At 47.1% G+C, this 22,982-nt stretch overlaps 1 protein-coding gene across 13 annotated transcripts in view; it reads right to left on the reverse strand.

The window, feature by feature from the left end:
- ANKS1A (ankyrin repeat and sterile alpha motif domain containing 1A) overlaps window positions 1-22,982 on the reverse strand; it is a 153,685-nt gene that overhangs the window by 45,650 nt on the left and 85,053 nt on the right. For 12 of the 13 annotated variants that reach the window (XM_059717260.1, XM_059717253.1, XM_059717267.1 and 9 more), the window contains one exon: window positions 10,840-10,906. In XM_059717260.1, coding sequence (XP_059573243.1) covers window positions 10,840-10,906 — 67 coding nt within the window. Of the gene's footprint in view, window positions 1-7; window positions 3,324-10,839; window positions 10,907-22,982 lie in introns of those variants that run through there. The other variant, XM_014598282.3, reaches the window with a different exon arrangement.

The following is a 22,982-nucleotide window of genomic DNA, read 5'->3' on the forward strand; positions in this document are numbered from 1 at the left end:
TTACCACCTGTCCAGAGGCATGACATCCCGGCAGGCTGCTCTGACTGCACTGGGCTGGGAACCAGATTCCGCATCTAGCCTGGAGCAGCTAACTACACGGCAGCGCTGGATGGGAGCGAAAGATAAAGAGGAATCAGCACATTTTTCACCCACTGTGTTCAGTCCTGCCAGGTGTTTGGCACAGGCTCGGATTTGCCCTTCCTTCATTTTCTGTATTTGAGCACAGATCCAGCTGTCTGAGCCCCTCAGTCAAAGGGAAAGCAGCTCTGGGGAAGGAGGCATTTCAGTCCCTTGCTCCAAAACCAAGCCAAAACAAAAACAAAAACAGAAACAAAAGAAAGAGGGCGAGAGGGGGGTGCTTCAAAGCATATACCCACACACTCCCTTCTTCCTGCAGCAGCTCAAGTCCGAGACATGCCCTGGCAACTCTTTACAGCCTTTGATAAACGAGATGTTTTTCAGAACACCCTACAGGAGCCCATGGACTGGCTCTCCCCTTCCTCAACCCCTGGGAAGAGAGTCTAGCAAACTTGTTACTTTCCTTTATCAAGACTTCAGGTGTTAGAGATAGCAAGAAAAGTTCAGAGACTTCCTTTGCATCTGGCTCGGAGGATTTGGTATGCGAGACATGCAGGATTCCTCAGGCTTCCTGGTGCAGTTGTCTTTCAAGGGCATTACTCAAAATAAAGACGACCAGGAAATCACAGGTGTTTTCTTTGAGCCTTTTGGTCAATTGATGCAACTGTGCACAGTCTAAGCCATCCTTCCCACTCCCACCCCACTGCAATGGCTGCACAATGCAGAGCTCACTGTTATCTGAAAAACCTCAGGGTCAGGGATCCCGCTGCACTGGTCCACAGGAACGCTCCTCTTCCAAGCAAGCTGTGGTCATCGGTGAGATGTACGGTGCCGGCCAGTCTTTCTACTGCATGCTGCAGCGCCCAAGAGGCAGAGATCACCAAAGGCTCCTATCTCCCTTCTGTATCGCAGCCTGTGCAGAAGGACAGCATCTAACCCTGGAATTTATGCAGCAAGATCCTGCTGGTCCGTGGACTCCATCCTTCCCCACCATCTATCCAATTCCAGGTCTGGAAGCAGCCCGGCAGCTGTGGCCTTTTACCAAGTGATCATGTGTCCTTGCAGAGAGCTGCAGCAGAGTGCTTTGTCTGATGCCAGCAAGCTCCACGCTTGCTGCTCCACTCACAGTCCCGTCTCTTGCTCGCACACTGCCTGTCCCTCCCCTCCCTTCATCCTCTCACCCCTCCCAGATTTTCCATCTACCATGCAAGAAATGATCAGACTCCACAACAGAAGCTGCTGAGGGAGAGGAGAAGGGAGCGAGGAAGACAGCAGCTTTATAGCTGTGAAGTGGAAATTACCAGCTTCTTACTATTTACTAGATGGATTAACACAGCTTGGTTTTCAAAAAAATGATGTTACAGGTTTGCTTTGACAGTTTAAAGTGATTTGTGGTTTGCTCAGAATTAATATCTAAGGAGGGAGGTGGAAAGATTTCCTGCTGCTCTAACCCAAGCATGTCTAGCTACAGACAGGGACTTGATGAGAGGGACTGAAGCAATCCTGGATCTTTTCTTTGAGCCTATTCATATGCAGTGTTGAATATTCCCTCAGTCTTCTTTCCATCTATAGGCGTTTCCATCTCTTCCAGGGAAAAACAGTAACATACCAATTTCACATCTGCTGAGGTGCCCAGTAAAATAGGGGGTGGGAGGAGCAGGCATACTGGATTTTTAATACAAGACAACTAAGTGGTGGTGAGGGGAGAATCCCAAAGATCAAACATTAGATTTTACAGTGTTAAGACAACACAGTGCAAGATCCACTCGAATTATTTATTCCTTTGCATTTCAAAGAGAGCAGAAGAGTGACTTAGCTCCCAGTAGTCACAACCATAACAGGAATCTGATCACAACTTCTCAGGAGTAGGTGGAAAGGTTCAAAATCTTAAATCTCATCAGCTCCACCCTTCTTCCCTCCCCAAGCCTTAAAATTATAGGGTGGAGTTGCAATTTCCCATAACAAGTCTGCTCCAGAAAATGCTGCAGTCCGGGGAAAAGTAGATAAAAAAAAACCATCAGAAATAGATGGGTATTTTCACTAATCCGAAACAAATAATTCACTTCCCCTTGGAGATGTCTTTCCCAAATAACGGAAAAAGCCTTCGCAATGCAAAGGCAATGGAGCTGAGCCCACCAGGGCTTCAAAAGATCCAACTACAGTACAAGAGTCCTTTTGTAATGGCGCACACAACAGCAATAGTTAATTAAATGCCAAGAGCATGTTGGATGCTAGAGAAAGCGTTTCCTACTTGATATAGGCACGGGTACGGACGGGAGTTCTAATACGACTGGGTTCTGCATGTGTGGACATGAAAAACCGGCATTAGGAGAAGGCTGGAGAGAAAAGACACAAGTTTACTCTTAGGTCTTTACTACAGCCCACCTTATAAACACAATTCACAGGCAAGGGGTGCAAGGAAAAGGGCCAAATTTCAGATAGTGGAATTGTTACCACTGAAAGAAGGACAGAACAGCACATTAGCCAAGATATATGAGCAGCAAGGACTAAATAAGTTAGCCATTAGCTCTCTCAGTTGCAGGAAATATAGCCAGCATTCAGCATTACTAGGATTAAAACTGATTAGCCAAATGCAGATTGCTAATGAGCCTCCCTTTTTTGCCCAGTAAAATGCTGTGCACGTTTCATGCCCATGGCTTGAGCTAACTGCAGAGTTAACTCGCACGGCCCCAAATAATTCCCTGTCCAGCGCAAGCCTCCCTCCTGCATCAGGCTGATTGATTGTGCAGAGACCACTCATCTCCTCCAGCCCGGAGACAGAAACCCTGCCTGACAAACTGTTGTAAACCAAAAGGCACCACACATCTCTCCTCCAATGCCAGCAGCCAGAGCTGCTGTGAGATGGGAAACTGCAGTGCAGGGGGCTTGAGTTTCTGCCTGGGAAGCCATTCCTCACCCACTGGTAACCCCTGATACTTCTGTTATTTCAACACATAAGAAGGCAGATGTCAAGCACAAGTACGGGGGAAGAAATGGTCGGGTGGAAGTTGCTGGGATTAGGTAAATGTAAGACTGCACAACACGTTAACTTCTGCATGGACACACACTTAAGGCAAAAATCACAGCAGCAATACAAAGCCCTTTGTTCCCAGGCCAGAAACCTCTTTCTAAGACAGAGTTTAGGTGGAGAATACAGCGTCCTGTAAGAGATGATGTCCAGACTGTGCGAACCATTGCAAAGCGCTCACAGATACAGATCAATGAACACTTGGTTAGATAGCTGATCCCCTCCCCTCCTTTTTATTTTTTGGCCTTGCCACCCACCCTTTTTATCCAACCAAAGCGTAGGCTGGCTCAGAGAGCACATTTCCCCACAAACCCCACCAGGAGATTAGAAATAAATTCTAATCCCAAATCCTGTAAAAGAAACAGGTAGCTATCTGAGGTGATAAGAGCTATAAGGTTATCGGACAGCCCCAGAAGCTTTAATATATTTATCCTCAACATCACTGTGAGAGAAGGAGGTGATGCTGGCCCTCATTTACAGATAAGGAACTAAGGCAGAGGTTAGTCACCTGTGCAAGATCACATGCACGTAGCCTGTGGTACAGCAAGGATTCAAATCTCATCTCAGGCCCTGGCCTACAATGTCCTAAAACTGTTGCAACCAACCCTTCCCCTCCAAAATTGGTCAGACAGGTACACTAATGCAGCTAGAGGAAACAGAGGCTCAGAACAACATAGCTGCTGCGCAAGGCAATCTTGCTTTCAAAGAAAGCAAAGCAGTGACCAAGGGGTTGTAATTGTAATGGCTCTGATACTCTCAAATGTCATCTGCTTTCAGGGAGGTGAAGTCCAAGGAGAACCATGCCGTGATCTCTGCATATACAGGATGACCGATTTGGTATGCGAGACGTGCAGGATTCAGCGGGAACTGAACAGTGAAACTAAAAACTGCTAGGAAAAAAAAGAAGATGCATCAAGGTATCTTTCTAGCTTAACCACCCCCAGGACAGTTCTGCTCATGCTTCCAGAAAGCAAGAAACTGGCAACACATTTGCCAGGTCTCAGCAATTAAAGCTAATGGAAAGGTAGCAGGGGAAGAAAGGAAAGCACTCAGGAAAATTGCTGCAACTCTTCGGCTGCATGTCTACAGCAGCTGTTCCACACAGCAGGCTCCAGAACGAAATACGGGGTAAAAATCATGCAGCTGTACATGTCTGCCTGCTCCCAAAAGGCAAGTGTCCATTCTTATTGACTGCTCACCGCACAATAGCTGCTTTTGCTGAAACAAAAAAGAAGAAAAGAAAAAAGTGGACCCCCCCCCCTCCTTCCTGTCCCCTCTGCATTAAACCTCTTCACTAATGATGTCAATCAATCAAACTCACTGCTGTGGCTAGACACCAGCTCAGTAAGGGGGGCTGTCACAAAAGAGGATCCTAATTCGCTGCCGCTGGATTATATGGATAACAGGCTGCAGAGCTATTTGACTCCAGAGGCACAAGACCTAAATCAACAAACAGAGAGTTTGCAGCAGACTTGGGAAAAAACTGAGAACTCATAATGGACTCTTACCATGTCCATACAAAATCCAAACATCGAACTCATTCAAGATCAAGTTTACCAAGCCAGGTGCATTGTGCACACAAGATACTTATTGGTGTCTGACTGGAGAGGAGATGTTATTGTTCTGGAAGCAGCACCTTGCCTTTGAGAAATGTAATACAAAAAGACTCCTCTCCATAGCCCCCATTTGCTCTTCCAAAGAATTGCCCATCCATCACACTGGATAAGAAGCCAATAGCTCTCTCACTGATCCTCTCTCTGCCAGGGGTGGGCAACATTTGGTCTGTAGGCTGGATCCTGCCCTGTCGGGACCCCCAGCCACACCAGGTGGCACTGGGGCACCCCTGTCCCATGCCCACATGGTGGTGGCAGCTCCCAGCCCTGCCGGCTCAGCATGGGGCGGAGTGACATGGGAGAAGTGGCAGCGGAGGAAGCCCCGGTGAGGGCGCTGCCTCCAGGACCAGGACCTGCATGAGGCTGGGCAAGGAGCTGCATCCAGGGCTGGAGGCTAGTCTCCACAGACACTGAGACCAGCCCCAGCTGCACCACCCTCACCCGGGCTCCCACCACGGCTGCTGCCCCTGCACCACTCTGCCCCATGCTGAGCCAGTGGGGCTGGGGGCTACTGCCACGGCGCAGGCATCCTGGGGTGAGCTGCAGGCTGGCACAGGATGCTCATGCCACAGCACTGCCTGCCTCCCTTGGCCCCAGTCTGGTCCTGGCTGCTGCAAGTGGCAGTGTGTGGAGTCATCACCAGATCCTCCCCCCCTCCCTCACCAACCTGCAGGCTGCGCACCCCAGGCTGCTGGGGGAGGGAAGCTAAGTTCCTCTCAAGTCTCCTCTGAGGGGCTTGCAGCCCTCCTCTCCCTGTCCTCCATGTTGCAGCCCTCCAGCAAGGCCCAGCGGTGGCTTCTAGCTCTGCCCTGGCCCCATGCTGTCACTGCCCCAAGATCCCGGTCCCAGACACAGCTCTGGGGAGCTGTGCCTCGGGCTGGGATTGTGGGGCAATGACAGGATGGGGCCAGGGCAGGGCAGAGCAGAGCTGTGACCTGCTCCCTGCACATCCCTGCCTGCAGAACCCGCACCTGTCGCAGGGCCACACAGGCAGCAGACTGTGGTTCTGATCTGGCCCTGGCCCCATGAGCCCAGCTTTGCCAGCTCCTGAACACCACTACCTTGGGCCCCATCCCACATAGGGAGTTTTGCAGAGTTGTTGCGAGGTGTTGGGAGCAGGAGGAGGTGCTGACCCAGCCTGAGACAGCTCACCGAAACAGCCTATGTGGCCCTCGGGCCCAAATAGTTGCCCATCCCTGCCTTAAAAGCAGAGCAATGGGAACAGTGTCTTAAAACTCAATAAGGGAGAAGTACCTTGGCCCTCTTCACACCCATTTAGTTCACATTTGAGACCTTCAGATCCATATTACCTCCCTTGCTGTTCCTGCACGCAACTGACACCAGAGGAACTGCTACAAGAAAAAGCCTGATCTTTGCACAGAACTGAGCAGGTTGGCAGGCCAGCCCGCACAGCTTCAAATGAATATGGGCCAGGGCCACTGCACTGCATCTGTAAATCAGCAGCCCAGGCTTTACATTTGCAGAAATGATAGTTGTGACTGAACCTTTCTCTCTCACACCAGGCTGAAGTATCTTACAGCGGGATACAGGGTTGCCAAATTATGAAGCTCTAGTCTCCTTTGGGTGCTGAGTTCACATCACAAATGGATTAGATCATGCTCCAAAGAGTCCATGAGCGTTCCCCCTACTGCTTCGATTGTACAGTCGATTTTAAAACACTGCAAACCATTCCAAACCATACAAGTCCTTGAAGAGAGTAGGGCTCAACTGGCCTCTCCAGTTAAGAAAATTGTCTCAAATCAATTTTGAAACTGTTGGGTTTTTATGAAATCCTGAAGCAGTACAGGACTTGGGGGGGGTCCTACTGTTCCCAGACAACAGAGCTCACCAGCAATTCAACTGATTAATTTTTAGACACTGCATTTTACCGCTGGACAGCTCAATTCCTAAAAGCACATTAGAGCCAGATGGAATTATCCCTCCCCACAAAATATATGGCTGGACACAGCCTTACCGCTGTGAAAGGTAGCAAGACTGACATGCCTGAGGAAAGAACTGTCCCAAAAGGTGGACAGTGCCTCATCCTGACTTGTAAGGAAAATCACAGGGAGTTCATAGTGCTATGGAAGATTTTCCCTCTCCTGCCCCCTTGTTACCTTAGACCTTTTACATGCATCTTCAAAGGGAAAAAAAAAGTACAGATCAGGGTTTCTTGCAAGGATAGTAAGCAACCAAACCATTTAAAAGGCTTCTATGCAAAAATTGATATAACTGCAAAATGAAGTTCACCAGGTCCCTTCTACAGCCCCAAGCCATATGAGGTCAGACCATCAACTCTTGGAGAAACATATGAATCATGGGTCTGGTTTTTACACTGATGTTTTGGTCCTGATTCATCTCTGGCAGATATGATACTGTGTTGAACTTAGACAGCAGTACTCAATGGTGTCAATTTTGTATGAAATTAGGAACACTTCTATATAGTTTCTTAGACTGCATCCTAACACTGTAGCATCAGAATGACTAGTTCCAGGAGTTATAAACATGGCTGATAGCAGCTTTTTTCCAGTATTTGCATCATTCGAGGAAAAGTGAGGCACTATTTGGTGCTAAGATTTCTTCCTTGTACCTACATGAGCCTCCTTTATTGTGGGGAAACCAAGCAAGATCAAGCCAAAACACACAGTCCAGGGGTTTGGCAAACTGGTGAGCTCAGCACCTAAGTACTGGAGATAAATAAAGAGCAACATCCCTGAAAGCCAGAGAAGCATAGATGAATTATTAGTGTATTAACAGGCAGAATAAAATAGTTACCAAGTTTTATCTGATTTGTAACCTTGACATGCATCCAACAATCACTACTAAAGAGGGGGAGGAGGAGGAAGAGAGAGAATTAGATACTCTGGCAGATACAGCTGGTGTGCAAAACGATAGTACCTTTGCATCACTCCAAATGCTCTAGGCTATTCACATGTGGACCTTCAAAGGCAGTTACCCGCAAACCTTACTCCAAGGACCCTCTTTCCCAAAACAATCAGTAAATACTTTTAAATCCATAAGTATTTTCAAACAGCTTACAAGAGTCTCCAGTCAGAGAACTCAGTCTAGGCAGTCTGGATGCTGAAACACAGGACTGGAAAATGACATGGGTTCATTGTCCCTTAGGCAGCTGACTGCCACAGCGAACAAGACATATATATCCCTGGCAGGGTTGGGGGATAGTGTTATATGCAGCCCATTACAAGTTGGGTGTTCCTTTGCTAAGTGAGGAGAAGCTAAATATAAGAGCGAAGGTAAAGATTTGAGCCCAAAGCCTGAAAACTGAATAATCTAGAGGCAAGGTTCTTTGAGTGGACGTGATATCTGTTATTAGACCAACTGAGTAGTTGGAAAAAAGTTCTTAGCAAGCTTTTGGGCGCAGTCGCTCTTAGGGAGTCTCTGCTGTTCTGAGACTCCAAGAAATGTTTCTAGAGCAAATGTGTTCCTTCTCAGCACTGAAAAATCAATTCTGCATTTGCATTTTTGGCTGTGTGAAAGGAATGGAGATAATGGACCAGGAAACAAGTCACAAGAGGGATTTTTTTTGATCTGTGGGGAGACTCCAACTTTCGCAGTAGAACTAACCAGGCTGCTATAGCTGGCTTGGAATCTGAGCGCTCATGTTCCTCATCATAATCTTATTTAAGAGATCAATTTTCTTCCATTTAGAAGGAAGCATGCTCTATGCTACATGAAGGAAGTCTGGCAAAGAAACAGCAGAAGGGCTGGGAGCACTTGCAGGAAAACACCTACCGGTCACAGCAGACTTCTCTCTAAGGTACCCCATCAATAAAAGGCTGGAATAGAACAGTTTGGTGAAGTTTAGACCATCGTTGCCACACACAGGACCGTGGACAGTAGGGTGCTCATGGGGAAGAGTGTCTTTGCCAGCACAACTATTAATGAGAAATGAAATAGTTTTGCCAGTGCTTAGGGGCAGTTGCAGCCAACTGAATGGGAAGTGAACAGCCAAAGAGTGCGCGTCAATCTGCTCAACACTTGAGCAATATGCAATGGAGGAGAGAAAACCGCAACAAAATCTGCTTGAAAGGTCAGAAGCTGAACAACTTTTTTCCCTACTTCTGATCAGAGGGAAAAACTTGCTGCTGACAGTTCACTGAAACAATGAGAAGAGGAAAGCCATCCCCTGCCTACTGGGTGGACAGGGACTGAAGCCCAAGCCAACATCAGAAACTTCTGACTGTCTCCCAAATGTGGAAAAGGACATTTTGGTTGCATGTGCAAGAAGATCTTACTACAGCTGGCATTTACATACAAACTCTTTGGTGAGAGACTTCCCACCCTCCCTCTCCAAGCCTTGAAGGGAGCTTCCATAACCAGGCAAAAGAAAACCAGGGAATGATGGACTAACAGGTACAGACCCACTGGGAGTGCTCAATCTATCTCCAAGGAGCAAAGATCCCCACACTTCGGTATCAAAGATAAACTGGGTTCTAAAACTTCTCTCCCTATATATTTAATGCAAAGGACCTTGATAACGAGACTGTGGTAGAGGACTGTGGGACTTGCAAGAGGACATATGCACAGCTGCTCCAGCTCAAACTGTTAGGAAAAAAGATTCAGCATTACCCAGAGGAATATTGAAATGGGAGCCAAGCATGTTTTGAAAGGCAGGAGAGAACAGCAAAAGTAACTGGTCTGATTTCCTCTCAGGATACAACGAAATGAACAACTGGAAGAGCTGGAAAGTAGAAGAGCTTCTTGTCTCTGGGATTCTGGTCGAAACGTTTTCATCTGAGCTAGAGTTTTTCTTGAGTCGATTTGAGAAAGGTTGATCTTCCTCTGCCCCTTGACTCTGCCTATAAGGGTGTCAGGATGTAGCTCGGGAAAGGCAAGAGAGAGAAACCTTAGCAAGAGCCATACAACTGCTGGGTAGTTCTGACCAGATCTTGCTGCATCTTTGTCTGATAGAGAAGGCTAAGTTAAGGTCAAGAGTTCTTTGCGCTGCCTTAAATTTCATTCACTTCCATTATTCCAGCCTTACGAAATAGTCATGGGAACGGACCACTCTACCTGCCTGCCCTTCTAATGGTAATTAAAATAACATACCTGTTTACATGGCAGGATTTGGCAATCTGTGCTCCCTAGTTCAGCCTTTTTAGTTAGTTACTTTAAAGAAGATAGCCCCAAATGTATTAATCTTCTTCTGAGTTTTGAACCTTCAGATATGTCACACTATCAAAACGTTCGCCTAAAATCATCAAGGTGAGACTTTTTTCCCCTCACTTTTTTTTTTTCTTCTTAAAAGGGAAGTCCAGATTTTAATGCAACTACCTGACTCTGGCGATGGGGCCTGAAAAAGGACGCTGAATATTACAAGATTTAGAATTGCAAGAGCAGAGAGGATTGTCTAGGCCAGAGGTGGCTAACCTGTGGCATGGGTGCTATGAATGGAACAGGCAGCCCCCGTGGCATGCAGCAGATGGAAAAGGGGACAGGCAGCATGACCGCTGATAGACCAGAGAGCAGAAAACAAAGCAGCAAAGCCAGCAGAGAGCACAGCAACGAAGCAGAAGGCAGAGCGGCAGATCAGGCATGGAGTTCAGGGTTTGGAGCAGAAAGCAGAGCAGCAACTTGAACTGGGAAAAGGGATCAGGGTGGCACTTGGGGAAGGTGCGGGGCTAATTTGTGGCATGCCTACCAACAAGGTCACCCTCCACTGGCCTAGGCAACGTTCCAGAGAGTCATATGAATACTCTACTTAACTGCCAGTCAATACACCAGAAACGTTCAGGTTGAACACCTGGGACCAGCCTGGAGTCTCATCTCTGGTCTTCAGTTAACAAGAAGGGTCACTAATGAGTAAGGAAGGATCAATCTTCCCAAGGTTACTACCTTTGCAATACCTCCCCAGTGCCTATTAGGCAGGAGATCATTATATGATCTAGCTGGGGTCTTGCATGAAAGACAGAACCACCACATTCGGAACGAACGGCGGCAGTAGCACTACACGAAGAGCTCTATTATGTGACCTCTGTTTCTGTGCCCTGCTCGTTTTCCCTTCAAGGCGCAAAGGCAGGTTGAGAAAGCTGCACACAAGAGATTCACCATCATGCCAGGCTTTTAAAAGCGCGCACACAAAAAGGCTGAGAACAGTACCTGAGATCTTCTGTTGTTCCTGAGAAAAGTCAATGCCTTCGCCAATGGAGCTCATTATTTTCTCAATCTGAAAATAAAAAAGACAACACTATTTTTAGTCAGAGAGAAAAAAAAGATGCAAGAGGCAGCTTTGGAAGCCTGCCTGCCATGAGCATGTTGATGGTACCCGGCTGACACATCGGGGGGGCAGCTCAAAACGCACCCCTCTTCCTCCTGCCCGAAAAGGAGTTTCACTGAAAAATGAAGATATCAAAACGATAGTGGGTAGGGACTCCCCAAACCCCCCTGCCTCCCCTTCACTTCCTCTCCAGCAAGGATCTACTGATTCCCAACCCAAGAGGAAGAAAAGCCCATGAGACTCTTCCATGAAGCACAGTTTTGCTATGGAATTGGGGGGTGGGGAGGTGTGGGGGGGTGCAAAAGGACCCCAAACCCTAACTGGGCATTGACAAACCTGCACCCGTCCTTCCCTAACTGCAAACAACGCTTGAAAATGTAGTTCACATTCATGCTTTCACAGCCTGATTTCACTCTCAGTATTTCTTTAGCATGTACGCTTTCCTTGCCAGGTATATCCTGCTCTTAAAATCATTTCTATCGACAGCAGAGAGGCACAGAAATAGGTGAACTCTGACATCGGTACTGTTTTACAAAAGCAGCTGCATTCTGGGACAAAGGCTTTAACTGCCTGGAAAATGGGAAGCAAAAATAAATTTAGCCCCTGAAATGAGCAGCTTCCAGAGCTAACAGCTCTAAGTAAACCCCAAGCAGTTGAAAACTATATTCCAAAAGGAAAACCCCAAGAATACCTTCAATGCCAGGGACTTGCCTTCTTATTTTTTTCCCTTGAAGGCAGCTTTATTTGGCCCAACATTCTGGTTATGTACAAGTTAGTGAAGTCAACAAAAAAGCCCCAATATAAATATTTTGCAATAATTTTCTTAAATGTTAACAAAAATATTTTAAGGCATAAACCCCTGCGCAGGGTCTGTAACCCAAACGTTACTAGTTCAATGCTGCAGAGAGAACATGAAAAAAGACTCATTTTGTTGAGCAAAAGGGAGAAGCTCAGGGAGTTGTACGTCAATAATCAACCTAAATTACTGACATGGAAAAGTGTCTAAGGCATGAGTAGCATAGGTAAGAAAAATCAAAGCAAGAGCTTGCTCTTACTTACAGCCTGCTGCTGTAGCACCAAAGGGAGAATCAAGAGGCTCCAACTTAGTTCAAGATCCGGATGTCTACTGCAAGCTTCAGTTTACAAAAGTGAACAAAACCCCACAAAAACACCCATCCCCAATATGAGATTTCTGGTCAGAGGTGTTCTGAAAATAGCATCTTGGGTGTATTTTATTACAACTATTGTTTATCAGCAGATCTCTGGACTTGGTCACCTGGCACTGGAAAAAAAAAGCAGCCTTCTTTAAAATGACCGTAAGGTAGCAAGGAAATCAGGCTCCTCAAATCAGGTACTTTTCCTCAGAGCTATGGAGGGGGCCTAAGCTTTTTGAAACAGCTGAAGAGGAGAAGATGCCCCGCTCCTAATGCAGTTCAGGGCATGCTGGAAGACTAAGTCCATTAGGCTTCTTGAAAAAAAGGAAGTTTGCAAAGTCAGATCTCAAAAAAAAAAAAAAAAAAAATCAAAAAAATCCTATCCATTTGTGGATGGAGAATGGGCAACTCCTTTGTTACTTAAAACTATCAGGGAAAAAGTCTTTTACGGATGACTGCATGACTAGTAAGGACTACAAGGCAGAAGGATTCTCTGCACCTTGATGATGGGAACTTCCGAAGACTAAAGATAAGCTAGTTTTGAATACTGTAGATTGAAGAACAGTTTGAATACCAGCTGGTCAAAAATACTGTGAAAAAACTAAAATATTTCCTCTACTTCCCTTGTTCCCAAAGGTACATATATAGGAGACTACTTTCTCTGTGTAATGCAGGTTTTTAAAGACATCCTTTGGCTCGCGTGTCCTGAGACACTACCCTACGGCCTCTTCCCCCACCACAGGGAAAGCATTTATTGCTATTCTGCGCTGGGACACGTGTACCCTAAACATGACTTGAGCTGATGAGATATATCCAGACCAAGACCGGCTGAGTAATGCTGCCAGGGATCACAAATCCTAGCAGACCTGACACAGTTTAGAGAAAAGTCCAGCCAGTAATGTAACACCAGGCAAGTGTGTCAAAGTTACCATGGGCTCGTGACAATGAAAGGCAGCATCACTGACCAGAGCTTTTGTTCTGTGCGGGGCTGAGAGTGACAGAGACAGATGGAAGAATTAACCAGGCTGAATGTGGTATTCTGAAGTATGCAGATTTTTATTCAGAGAAGACAAGGTCATTTACAACTTGATTCAAAACTGCAGACGGTTTGTACAAGTGATTGAATGTTCTCCTCTCACTGGGGTAGGCTGAAGGACCCTACAAAAAACAGCTCAGAGCAAGCAACGGGGTAAAATGCCCATAGAGATTTCAGTGGGCAAACAAAAGGCAGCCCTTTAAATGCCCAGCCACAAAAAAAAGCACGTAGCAGACAGTGCAGTTCATCTCCCAACTGCTCAGCTCCCTGAAGTCTTTCTTCAGATAAAAATTACAGAACTTCTCATCATGTCATTTGATCTTGCTATTAAGGCTCAGACATTGTAGTTCAATAAGCAGTCCTGGAAAAGCAGCTTTGAGGGACAGAAAGGAAAAGATCTCATTGCTTTGGCTAACCCAGAGCCTCCATTTTAAATTGGCTGCTCTGCAGAATTGACAACAGAATTGCAGGATCAGCTCAACTGGAGCCAATTAAGAGAAAAAACCTGAATTTAAAACCTGCCTCCTGCCCCACCAAGGAAATGCCTTGCAGCCTCAGTTCTTTCTTCTTTTAATCACAGTCTGTAACTTTTTCCTCCAGTTGGGAAGGTTGAGGGGCAGAAGTGGCCTTCCACTCCCTACAAACATTGCACAGTGCTCCAAAACCTCAATTTTCATCACCCCCCCCCCCCCCCCCCCAGCACAGTTGGGTCTGCCAGAGACTGCAGACAACCTGAAAAGTAACTCAGTGAAGTGGCAGACAGATCTAAAGGTAATGCAAATCTTGATATCAACTTTCACTGCTGGAGTGATCAGCAGTGACACTACCTCACCCGTTAAAGAAGCTGAGCTGCCACCCATTACTGAGCTGCCTCCCATGCTTTCCTCAGACCAAGTCCCCATTGTCGCCTGCCCTGGTGGAAAACAGTTCCAAATTCACCATACACTTCTGCATCATTGATTTAAGACTCCACGTGGAGAAGAAGGAACGCATGGGGAGGAGGCAAAATAAATCGACTGCCCAAATAAGTGCACGGCTTACTGTATCAATCATCTTATTTGCTTTCAAATACTGCCACTGTCACCTCTGTGTTCAATTCAAAATAATGCAACAGGATTTCCAGGCTGGTGCCAAAGAATTGAGAGATTGTACCAGGTCCAGTTTGCTGTATGATACACAGGGCTTTGCCAGGTTTTTGACTCAAGGCCGTCTTGAAGTTCAATAGGTTTAAGAGAGAGCATTAAGTCCAACTCGTATTAGGGTCAAATGAGTTTGTTTTAGGATATATTCTAAGCTAGAGCCACTGTCTTAAACCTACAGTCTAGGCTCTTTATTGGAAAGATGTTTACTTCTGCTAGTGAAGGAGCCAGAACGGCTCTTTTCTTTCTCGCATGATCTTTTGGAGTAAGACTCCCTTGGCCCAAACCATCTTTTCCTACAATCAGCCGTCACCAAGGAAAAATTTGGGTGGGGGCGAGGAGGAGAAAAGCATGTTTGTTCAAGCAACCCCACCTCTCGGCCTGTTTTCCAGCAACAGAGGCAAAGTGCCCTGCACCATGGAAGGACCTGCAGAGACTGCTGCTGACCAGGCTGGAAAGGCAATGATCACAGCTTCATGCTGCTGAGGCAGACTCGCACCCCAGATTTGCAGCCCTGCTGTCAGGGCACCAGACACACAGGTGAATGCCATCTGAACACAGGGGAGACCCCCTTCCCTCTGCAACCCAGCACTGCAAGCCCCTTTTAACTTCCTCTGCCTTTAGATGCCTCAGAGCTGTGGCTGGGGGCCTGGCTAGAAGCTAAAGCCCCCTTCTGCCCCACTCACTAACTTACTCTTCTACAGCAGGTCTCTCTCCTTGAGACAATGACACAAGACGAGGAAGAACCTGAACCTGCCCACTTCAGAGACAGCAGAACAACCCTTCCAAAGAGCACGGCATGCCCAGTTTTCTCAACTTGGCCTGGGACGTAAAGCCCAAGGCTAAGTTCAAATATTCTCAGCTCTTTGCCAGGGGCTGGCCAGCACACACACTTGTCTTTGTAATACTGTGGCCTGGGCGAGCTCCCTGTACTAGCCCAGAAGACCGCTGACTTTTCACATGGGACAATTCACAAACACAGAAGCACTGATGTAGTTACTGCTGTCATGCTCTTCGGACCGTAATGAAAGCCAGCTTTCTGTCACTGGGTTCAAGCCTAAAGCCACTCGATCAGCTAGGTAGGCTGAAGTCACTCATTAGACCACCGTTAGCAACCATGAGCAATGACCTGTTTCTAGTGGAGGTCAAGCAATCCCTGTTTAGTCCTTACATTTATGGACCATTTTGCATTAAAGCAGTGAAACTAAAATTGCTGCTCCGTTAGAAGTGCCTACAAAGCTTGTTAATTTTCCTTCCATAGCAGCCTTTGCCATTCATACAATTCATTAATGTTCAGTTGCTACGTACTACTGTGGCAATACATTACTTCCCATAAACCCTGGGGAAACGTCCAGATGACAGCGGATGTGTGGTATGCAGTGCCGCAGACCTGTCTGTGGCACCACACATGCAGGTGTCCCCCACGCTACTAATTAGCAGTGGGGGGCGAGGGGAGGGTTGACCCTGGTTGATCCCAGGACCAAAAAAACCTGTGCCTAAAAAAAAGTGGGATGGTGCATGTGGAAGCTGCCATCCAAATCCAGAGCCTGGCAGCTGCAGCTCTCAGAGGCCCCCAGGACCCCAAGTAAGGCTGCTTGGGCCAGCGCAGTTGCTCGCCCATGCCACCCCTACCCCAGCCGGGGCAACGTGCCACATGCCAGAGCACGTGTAGCATTCTCCGGGGACAAGCAGCAGCAGCACACATTGTGCTGCGGCAATTTGTCCCTGGGACAAGGCATGTTTCCATTCATTGGGACGCACCCTGGGAGGTCAAAACCCACCAGCTGAGAGTCACTTGGCTCAATCCACAGATCACAAGACAAGAAAAGGCTGCATGCTCCACTCCCTCATTCCCTCCACACCCTTACTCCTTGAGTAATCCTGCACTTGTCCAGGGAATCAGACTAGATGTCCCATGAGTTTCCACCCAACCATTTGACTAAAGGTCAAATATTTTGTTAAGAAACGCACACCACTAATTCATAGCAGCTTATCACAGGCACTTTTATAGTAACTGCAAGGGGGATTGTCAAAATCTGTACTCAAATAAGAGTTTGCCAGCCTGAAAAGGGTGAGAAACACTGGATGAAGACATCCCCAAGCCATGTCAAGCCATACACCACCCAGTCCCGTTCACTGTAGCATAGGCAGAGCGGTGCCAAGCCTCAGCTGCACTCCAAAGCACCAGGATCAGAGGTGCACTTGAGAGTTTCTGGAAGTAGCACACAGCAAGGGAGTTTAAGGTTGTTCTTTGCTAGTAGTTAATTATTTAACACAAATACTATGTTTAAACATAGTACAGCAGCTCAGACTTAACTGGTTTCAGCCTGAGCTCTCCGCTCCCTGGTTTGTTCTGGGCTAACCTGCCATGGCCTGCCCATGAACCCTGGTCCTGTGTCTAACTGGTAATATTACATCCACAGGGGCATCATTAGTTTTCCTGCTTCTGTCACAAGTGGTTTAGCTCTTTGTACTGTCGCAGACAGGACTGTCCCTTTAATGGGCAAGAGAGCAGGGATCAAGAGATCAGCCTGTCCCCAATTACCAATCCCAGCTGGGAGGGGACCAATTGATTATAAACCCAGCAAGCAGTTTTGCTGGACAAGAGGGGGCCTATAGGAGGGAGACAGACTCCCCTAAAACCTGGATGAATTCAAGGGAAGGAGCCTGTGGGAGCTGTAGCCAAGGGGGAGCACAGCAACTGTTTTGTTTTACATTTTGCTCAATAACACTTGCCCAAGAACGTCTTGGGAGTGGCATGGAGTCCCCCTTGGGCTGGGAAGGCGGCCAGGGGCTCCCAGCAGGGAGGCAACTCCTCATATCAACTGGCAAAGCTGCTGCACCAGAGAACCCCATCAAGAAACTGAGAAAAGAAACAGGGGGGTTGATTAAAACAGAAAATCATATCTGCTTGCATCAGCAGAAGACAAGCTAAGCTAACACTCAGCAAAGGACACCCCTGCTGCTGCAGTTTGGTCCCCCACCAACTGGATGTTTCACAGAAGGCAAAGTATAAGGTGCACCTTATAGATTCACTTACCCTGTCTTCTGCCTGACTTTAGACTAACGAGGCTAAATGCCTCTTGCTGCTCATGGGCGTTTTACAGTAGGCTCCCATCAAGACAATTCCTTTACTTCGCAGCATTCACAGTGGAGGCATTAGTGATCAGCAACCAACACTAAGCCCAAAACACTGCCCTGCTACAGATGCGACTGTTCATTCCTCAGATAACAGCCACCGAGGCAGCCTCAGGAAGAGAGAAGCCTGCCCAGGGTAGATGCACAATGTGCTATTGCCAAGTTAGCGGCAGTGCAGATCTTCAAGGGACCTGAGAGGTGCACATGAACCAGGTCAGCCCCCAGTCCCCTTGGAGGCACTACTCTGCAGTCTGGTACAGCCAGCACTTGGTTTCCAAACTCCTGCTTCTATGGACACAAAGCTGCAGCATTCACTTGCACAATATCTGAATGTTACCCACAGAGCTGGCACCACAATCTGGAGCCAGGCAGTCCATTTATCCAGGATCCATTAAAACAGGTGCATTAAGAGGCCACACAGGCTCTTTCATCATCAAGAAGGAGACGGTCTCATGAAAGGTGGGCTGCCCATGGCAACTCATGACACTTTATTCATAACGCAATGAATCAAGTGGGGACTCACTAACCCCTGCCACCAAGGGTCATCTTCAGCGGTTGCAACTTCCTACCAGAAGTCAAGTAAAACACGACCCATGGTTAAAAGCCCTCGGATTTGTCATCTGCACAAACCTGGAAGCGTTATGCTCAATCTTTGCGTGTGGCATTAGTAACTCCCAAGGACATCTCAAGGTTGTCCAGAGACAAACAGCATAAGCCTTTCCACCAGCCTGGCCAGTTGCTGAGAGTTACGGTTTAGATGCTTATGTGATCCCAAAGGGTTTGCAAAGCAGGATTCCTCCACCCACAGAACAATGGACAGTTAAAATAGGCAGCTGCTTTCTACACAATAACAATCCCTGCTGTTCTCCAGCCACTACATACACCACACCCCTTGAACAAATGCAGCCAACACAGAGGCCCTTCCCTGCAGGATGCAAGCCCAACAGAACTGCTCTGCTTATGGTAAATGTATTTTCCCCCCCAGCTGAAATTCAGAAGTCTGCCAGAAAGGTATAGCTTGTATAACCTAACTAGGAGGACTTGAACTGTTTCCGAGAGACAAACCAAGCTGCTATTTCAGCTAACGTTTCCATAAGCCATTCTCCCCCTGCTCCCTCCCCAACCCCTCGTTGCACAAACCTATGCTAGAAAAGCAACCCCTTAGAGACTAAGGCAGTCATGGTGATCACGGCCAGCTTAGAGCTCTCATCCGGGCTTGCCTTGGAAGTGGACCCTAAATTATATCATTCCAGAGCAGGGATGCCCCTGAAAGGACTGCCGAGACACTAGGTAAGACTATAATTTTAAAAGTACTATTAAGCCTCCCCACCCTCATAAAATTATTTTCTTCCAAAATATTAAATGAACCTCAGCATGCATAAGATCAAGTGAAGAAAAAATCAAGAACGGCACAGGCAGCCCCATTCTCTGGTAGCACTACAGAGATAGTAGTCGAACACATCAGCCATCAGGCCTGTAATCAGACTGAGCCAGTACAGTCAGGATTTAATATCTGGGTCTCTAGGTGCCAGATTCATTCAATTTAAAACCCGGTTTGTCACCCAGGTCCAGAGGTCATCTGCACACTCTGACCCAGGCATATTAAATCTCTTTGTTTAAAGTTTAGTGTAAGCACGTGGTTAATTCTACAACCTCCCCACACCGTTATCACCAGGGATCCGGGTTTTCCATTCGCCATGGAAAGATGCAGCAAGATGTGGATTTTCTCATTTTAAGTAATAAAACAGATTTTCTCCTTTAAAGGAGAAAAACAGGGGAAACAATGACTTTCCCCTTGCAGGCTGGCACAGTCCTGGCCTGCAAGGGGTTGGAGGGAGCAGGAGGCTCCCTCCAACTATGTGCATGGGCGCGCTCACACACGCATGTGGCAGCCTGGAGAGCAGCTCTTGCACATAAGTCTGGGAGATGGGGAGGGATTGAGGCTCCCATAGGGAGGGAGGGAGTTGGGCAGGGCTGGGGGAGCTGGTTGGCCCAGCCAGGGTGGTGCGTGCAGATTGGGACTTGGGGTCCAGGGTCAGGACAAAAATGCACAGCTGCAGGGCCCGGCTAAGCCAAGGGCAGCTCGTCCAGACGGTGATGGGGTAATGTGCCCCACAGATTTGCATGTGGGGAGGGGGCAGATGCAGGCTGCCCACTGTGGGCTCAGGGCTCCCTGCCCTGCTGCCCTTCCTCCCGGGGCCTCCCCAGCCCAGCAGGCAGGACCTGGTGCAGCAGGGTAGAGAGGGGTGGGGAGGCTCAGTGCTGCAGGTGGTAACCCTGCACTGCTATGGCAAGGCATCTGCTGCCTGCCTGGCAGCAGCGGGGATGGCAGCATGAAGCTCTTCCCTCCGCTACTGCCAGGTGAGCAGGGGACGCATCACCATGGTGGCACAAGGTTCCTAGTGGTGGCACTGAGCCTCCCCCCACCCCTCTCTGCCCTGTTGCACTGAGTCCTGCCTGTTGGACAGGACACTACAGGTTTACACCCCACTGCGCATTGAGGGCCACCTGGCTGCCCCCAGCTTTCTAGGACTCAGGGATGGACCCCAGTCTTGGATCACTTTTCAATCAACAGCCAAACTCTTAAATAAAAACTAAGCTCCTTTTAATCGAGTACACTAATGCGAACATGGGAAAGGGGACAGGAGAGCAGACCTGTTCTCTTTTGCATGCTCTCCTTTCTGACCACCCCCTCAAGGACAAGCTGAGGGGAAGTGAAAAGCCACTGTTTTGCAGAGAGCTGCAAATGCACTGGTAATACCCTTAAGGACAGCTATGGCCGTGCAATGGCCACCTTCCCAAAGCGCTCAGGTACCAGCTTTGGTCTTCTTGCTCAACCACCTCGAGTGCCTAATGCAAAGAAAGGGTCAGAAAGATACCACCTCATCTGCCCTTAATTCCTTTAAAAAGTCTTGCAGCCGCAACAGCAGGGCCAGGGCCGGTGACACTGCCCTCCCCTGATCAATTCCCTCCGCTTTCAAGCCTCCCGTCTTTAAAATTCCCCATCACCACAGCTTCAGCAGCCTCTGGAGTCAAAATGAAGTTGGAGCAAGGCGGCTATGAGCACAAGGGCTACAAAAACAGAAGCACAAAGCAATAACATTACCTTCATCCACACTTATGACAATCTAAAATTTAATAAAAATATGGCAGGTACAGCACAGGCAATTTATTTCTGCCCATGTACATATTAGTATGTTATAATGACACCCTCCAGCACTGGTATAATTAAGGATCTACCAAGACTTCTATTAGAAAATCCTTATTATCTGCGGTCCATAACATGTTTATATAAATACGTTCATGGCTGAAAAACTCAAGCTCTAGCCCTGGGCAGCCTATTTTATTTCTAAACGCCACACACAATGCTTGGTTTAAAAGGCTTTGCCGTCTTAAATTTATATGGATGAAAATAAGTGGCCAGGGATAGGATTTCATTTTTGAACAGCTATACGCTCAGGACCCTGGTGAGATATAATTTTTTTAATATAAAATAAAAAATTGTGAAGGCAGCCTGGCGTTGTTTTTAAAATGTGTCTGAGAAAATAAAGCACGCTACCCAGTACAAGCTAACCAATTTCACTGTAGCTTGATGGGTTAGCTGAAGCAAACACTGGGGAGCAAGTAAGAGGGTATCAAGTCTTTAGAGAACAATTAAGTGTTAATGCCAGGGTAACAGCACTGGTCTGGGATGGATCGATTATATACAACTGCCAGAGACCCTCAGATTTACGACATGTTACATATACCAGAGATTCTCAGCCAGGGAGCCACAACACCCCAGTGCCATGAGATCCTTTTAAGGGTGATGAGCAGTACTATACACTACACACACAGACATATATATAGACATATATGTGTGTAGTGTATAATACTGCTCATTGCCCTTAAAGTGTGTTTGTGTGTATGCATGTGTGTGGTATATAGTATTGCTCATCACCCTTAAAAGGCTCTCATGGCACTCTGGGGTGCTGTGGCTCCCCGGTTGAGAATCTCATATCACGCCCCCCCCCCCATGCGCCCCCCCCCCCTCCCAATAGGAATGTAAAGGGTCAAAAGCTGCCTTATCTGTTATGGGCTTTCTGAATGTTTAGCAACAGAAAGCTTGCTCTATTAGCTTTCACACTATTTTTGACTATAGGAAAATAAGAGCCGCTATGTTCTGAGGGGTGCCTTGACTCTAACAAGGTGGAGAAGCACTGGTTCATACATTAGCTATCCTAGGTGACAAGAAAAAATATCCTTATTGAAGACCCAGCTGCACTCATAACACCCAATACTTTTATTTCATTTTTAAGACTTACATCTCAGGCAGGTACGGGGCTTCTGGAGAACATGCGTGATTGGATCTCTTGTCACTTCTAATTGTATATGGATTTTCTGGCAGCAAGTAACAGCTAAGTAATATATTTTAGGGTTGGAGGGAAAAAGAAGAAAAAAAAATGACCTACTGGAGCAAACATTAGAAACGCCGATGCCCTTCTTTGCTAGTTGGTTAAACGGACTCCGTCCTATAAGGGGACGTGACTGTTTTGGGTGACCCGTGGGAGTCAGAAGAAGCTGCTGTAAAACCTGAGCTGCCACACCTCCTTGATTATGTGAACTGCTGCTATGCAAGGTTGAGACCATATCAAGGGTGAAGCATTTGACTGGCTTTGAAAACATGTGTTGGAAACATTGGCTCCAGTAACTTACATCTTTAACAAACCCTACAACATTGATATCTCACTGCTCTTTTACATGCTTCTCCAGTGTAGGGATGATCCTACAGGCTTTAATATGTTTCCACACCACAGCCAGATAAAAGGTGGCAGCTCTCAAGCTCTTGTGGCTTTAAAGAGGGAGCCTTCACTTCGTAACCGAATGTGGACCAACCTCTAGCAAAACACCTGGTGGAACACCATCAAGAAAAGATTTAACTGGCACGATCCCGATGGCAACTCCAGATGTGCAAAGTAAAGACATTCCCTGTGCAGAGGACAAATATCTGACAGCCATATTAAAAGAAAAAAAAAAAGACTCAAATTCACTCATTCAAGAAGCAACATAAAAGTATTAAAAAATAAATTAAAATGCACTGGCCAGAAAATAGGTTAAGTTTGAACACCTCCATCCAACAGTGAAGGGTACTCTAGAAATATGCATAACAGGTTTACACAAAATCCTTTAAAACTGCAACCAGACTACTATATATAGCAATACATTTATAGCTTCCACAGCACATGGATCAAAATCATGCCAACTGCCAACAGGGCCAAGTCCTTGTTGTGTTGGATTTTCTTGATTTCAGTATGTTCCAAGTTCTCCATGTGAGAACGACCCCTTTAACTATGAATTCCCCTGACCATCAGGTATAACCCAAAATTTCCCGAGTTTTGTTTACTCGCATTTATTAGCTTGGTGCATTAAAATATTCTGTTAAACACATTGCTAAATACCAGAAGATAGGTTGCAGATACAGGCGGACCAGGACAGGCTGGAGAGCTGGACCAGAACCAGATGAAGTTCAACACACAGAAGTGTAAGGTGCTCCATCTGGGGGCAAACAATCTCCAACG

The sequence above is a fragment of the Alligator mississippiensis genome, chromosome 14, assembly GCF_030867095.1.
Source record: "Alligator mississippiensis isolate rAllMis1 chromosome 14, rAllMis1, whole genome shotgun sequence".
Classification (NCBI taxonomy): Eukaryota; Metazoa; Chordata; order Crocodylia; family Alligatoridae; genus Alligator; species Alligator mississippiensis.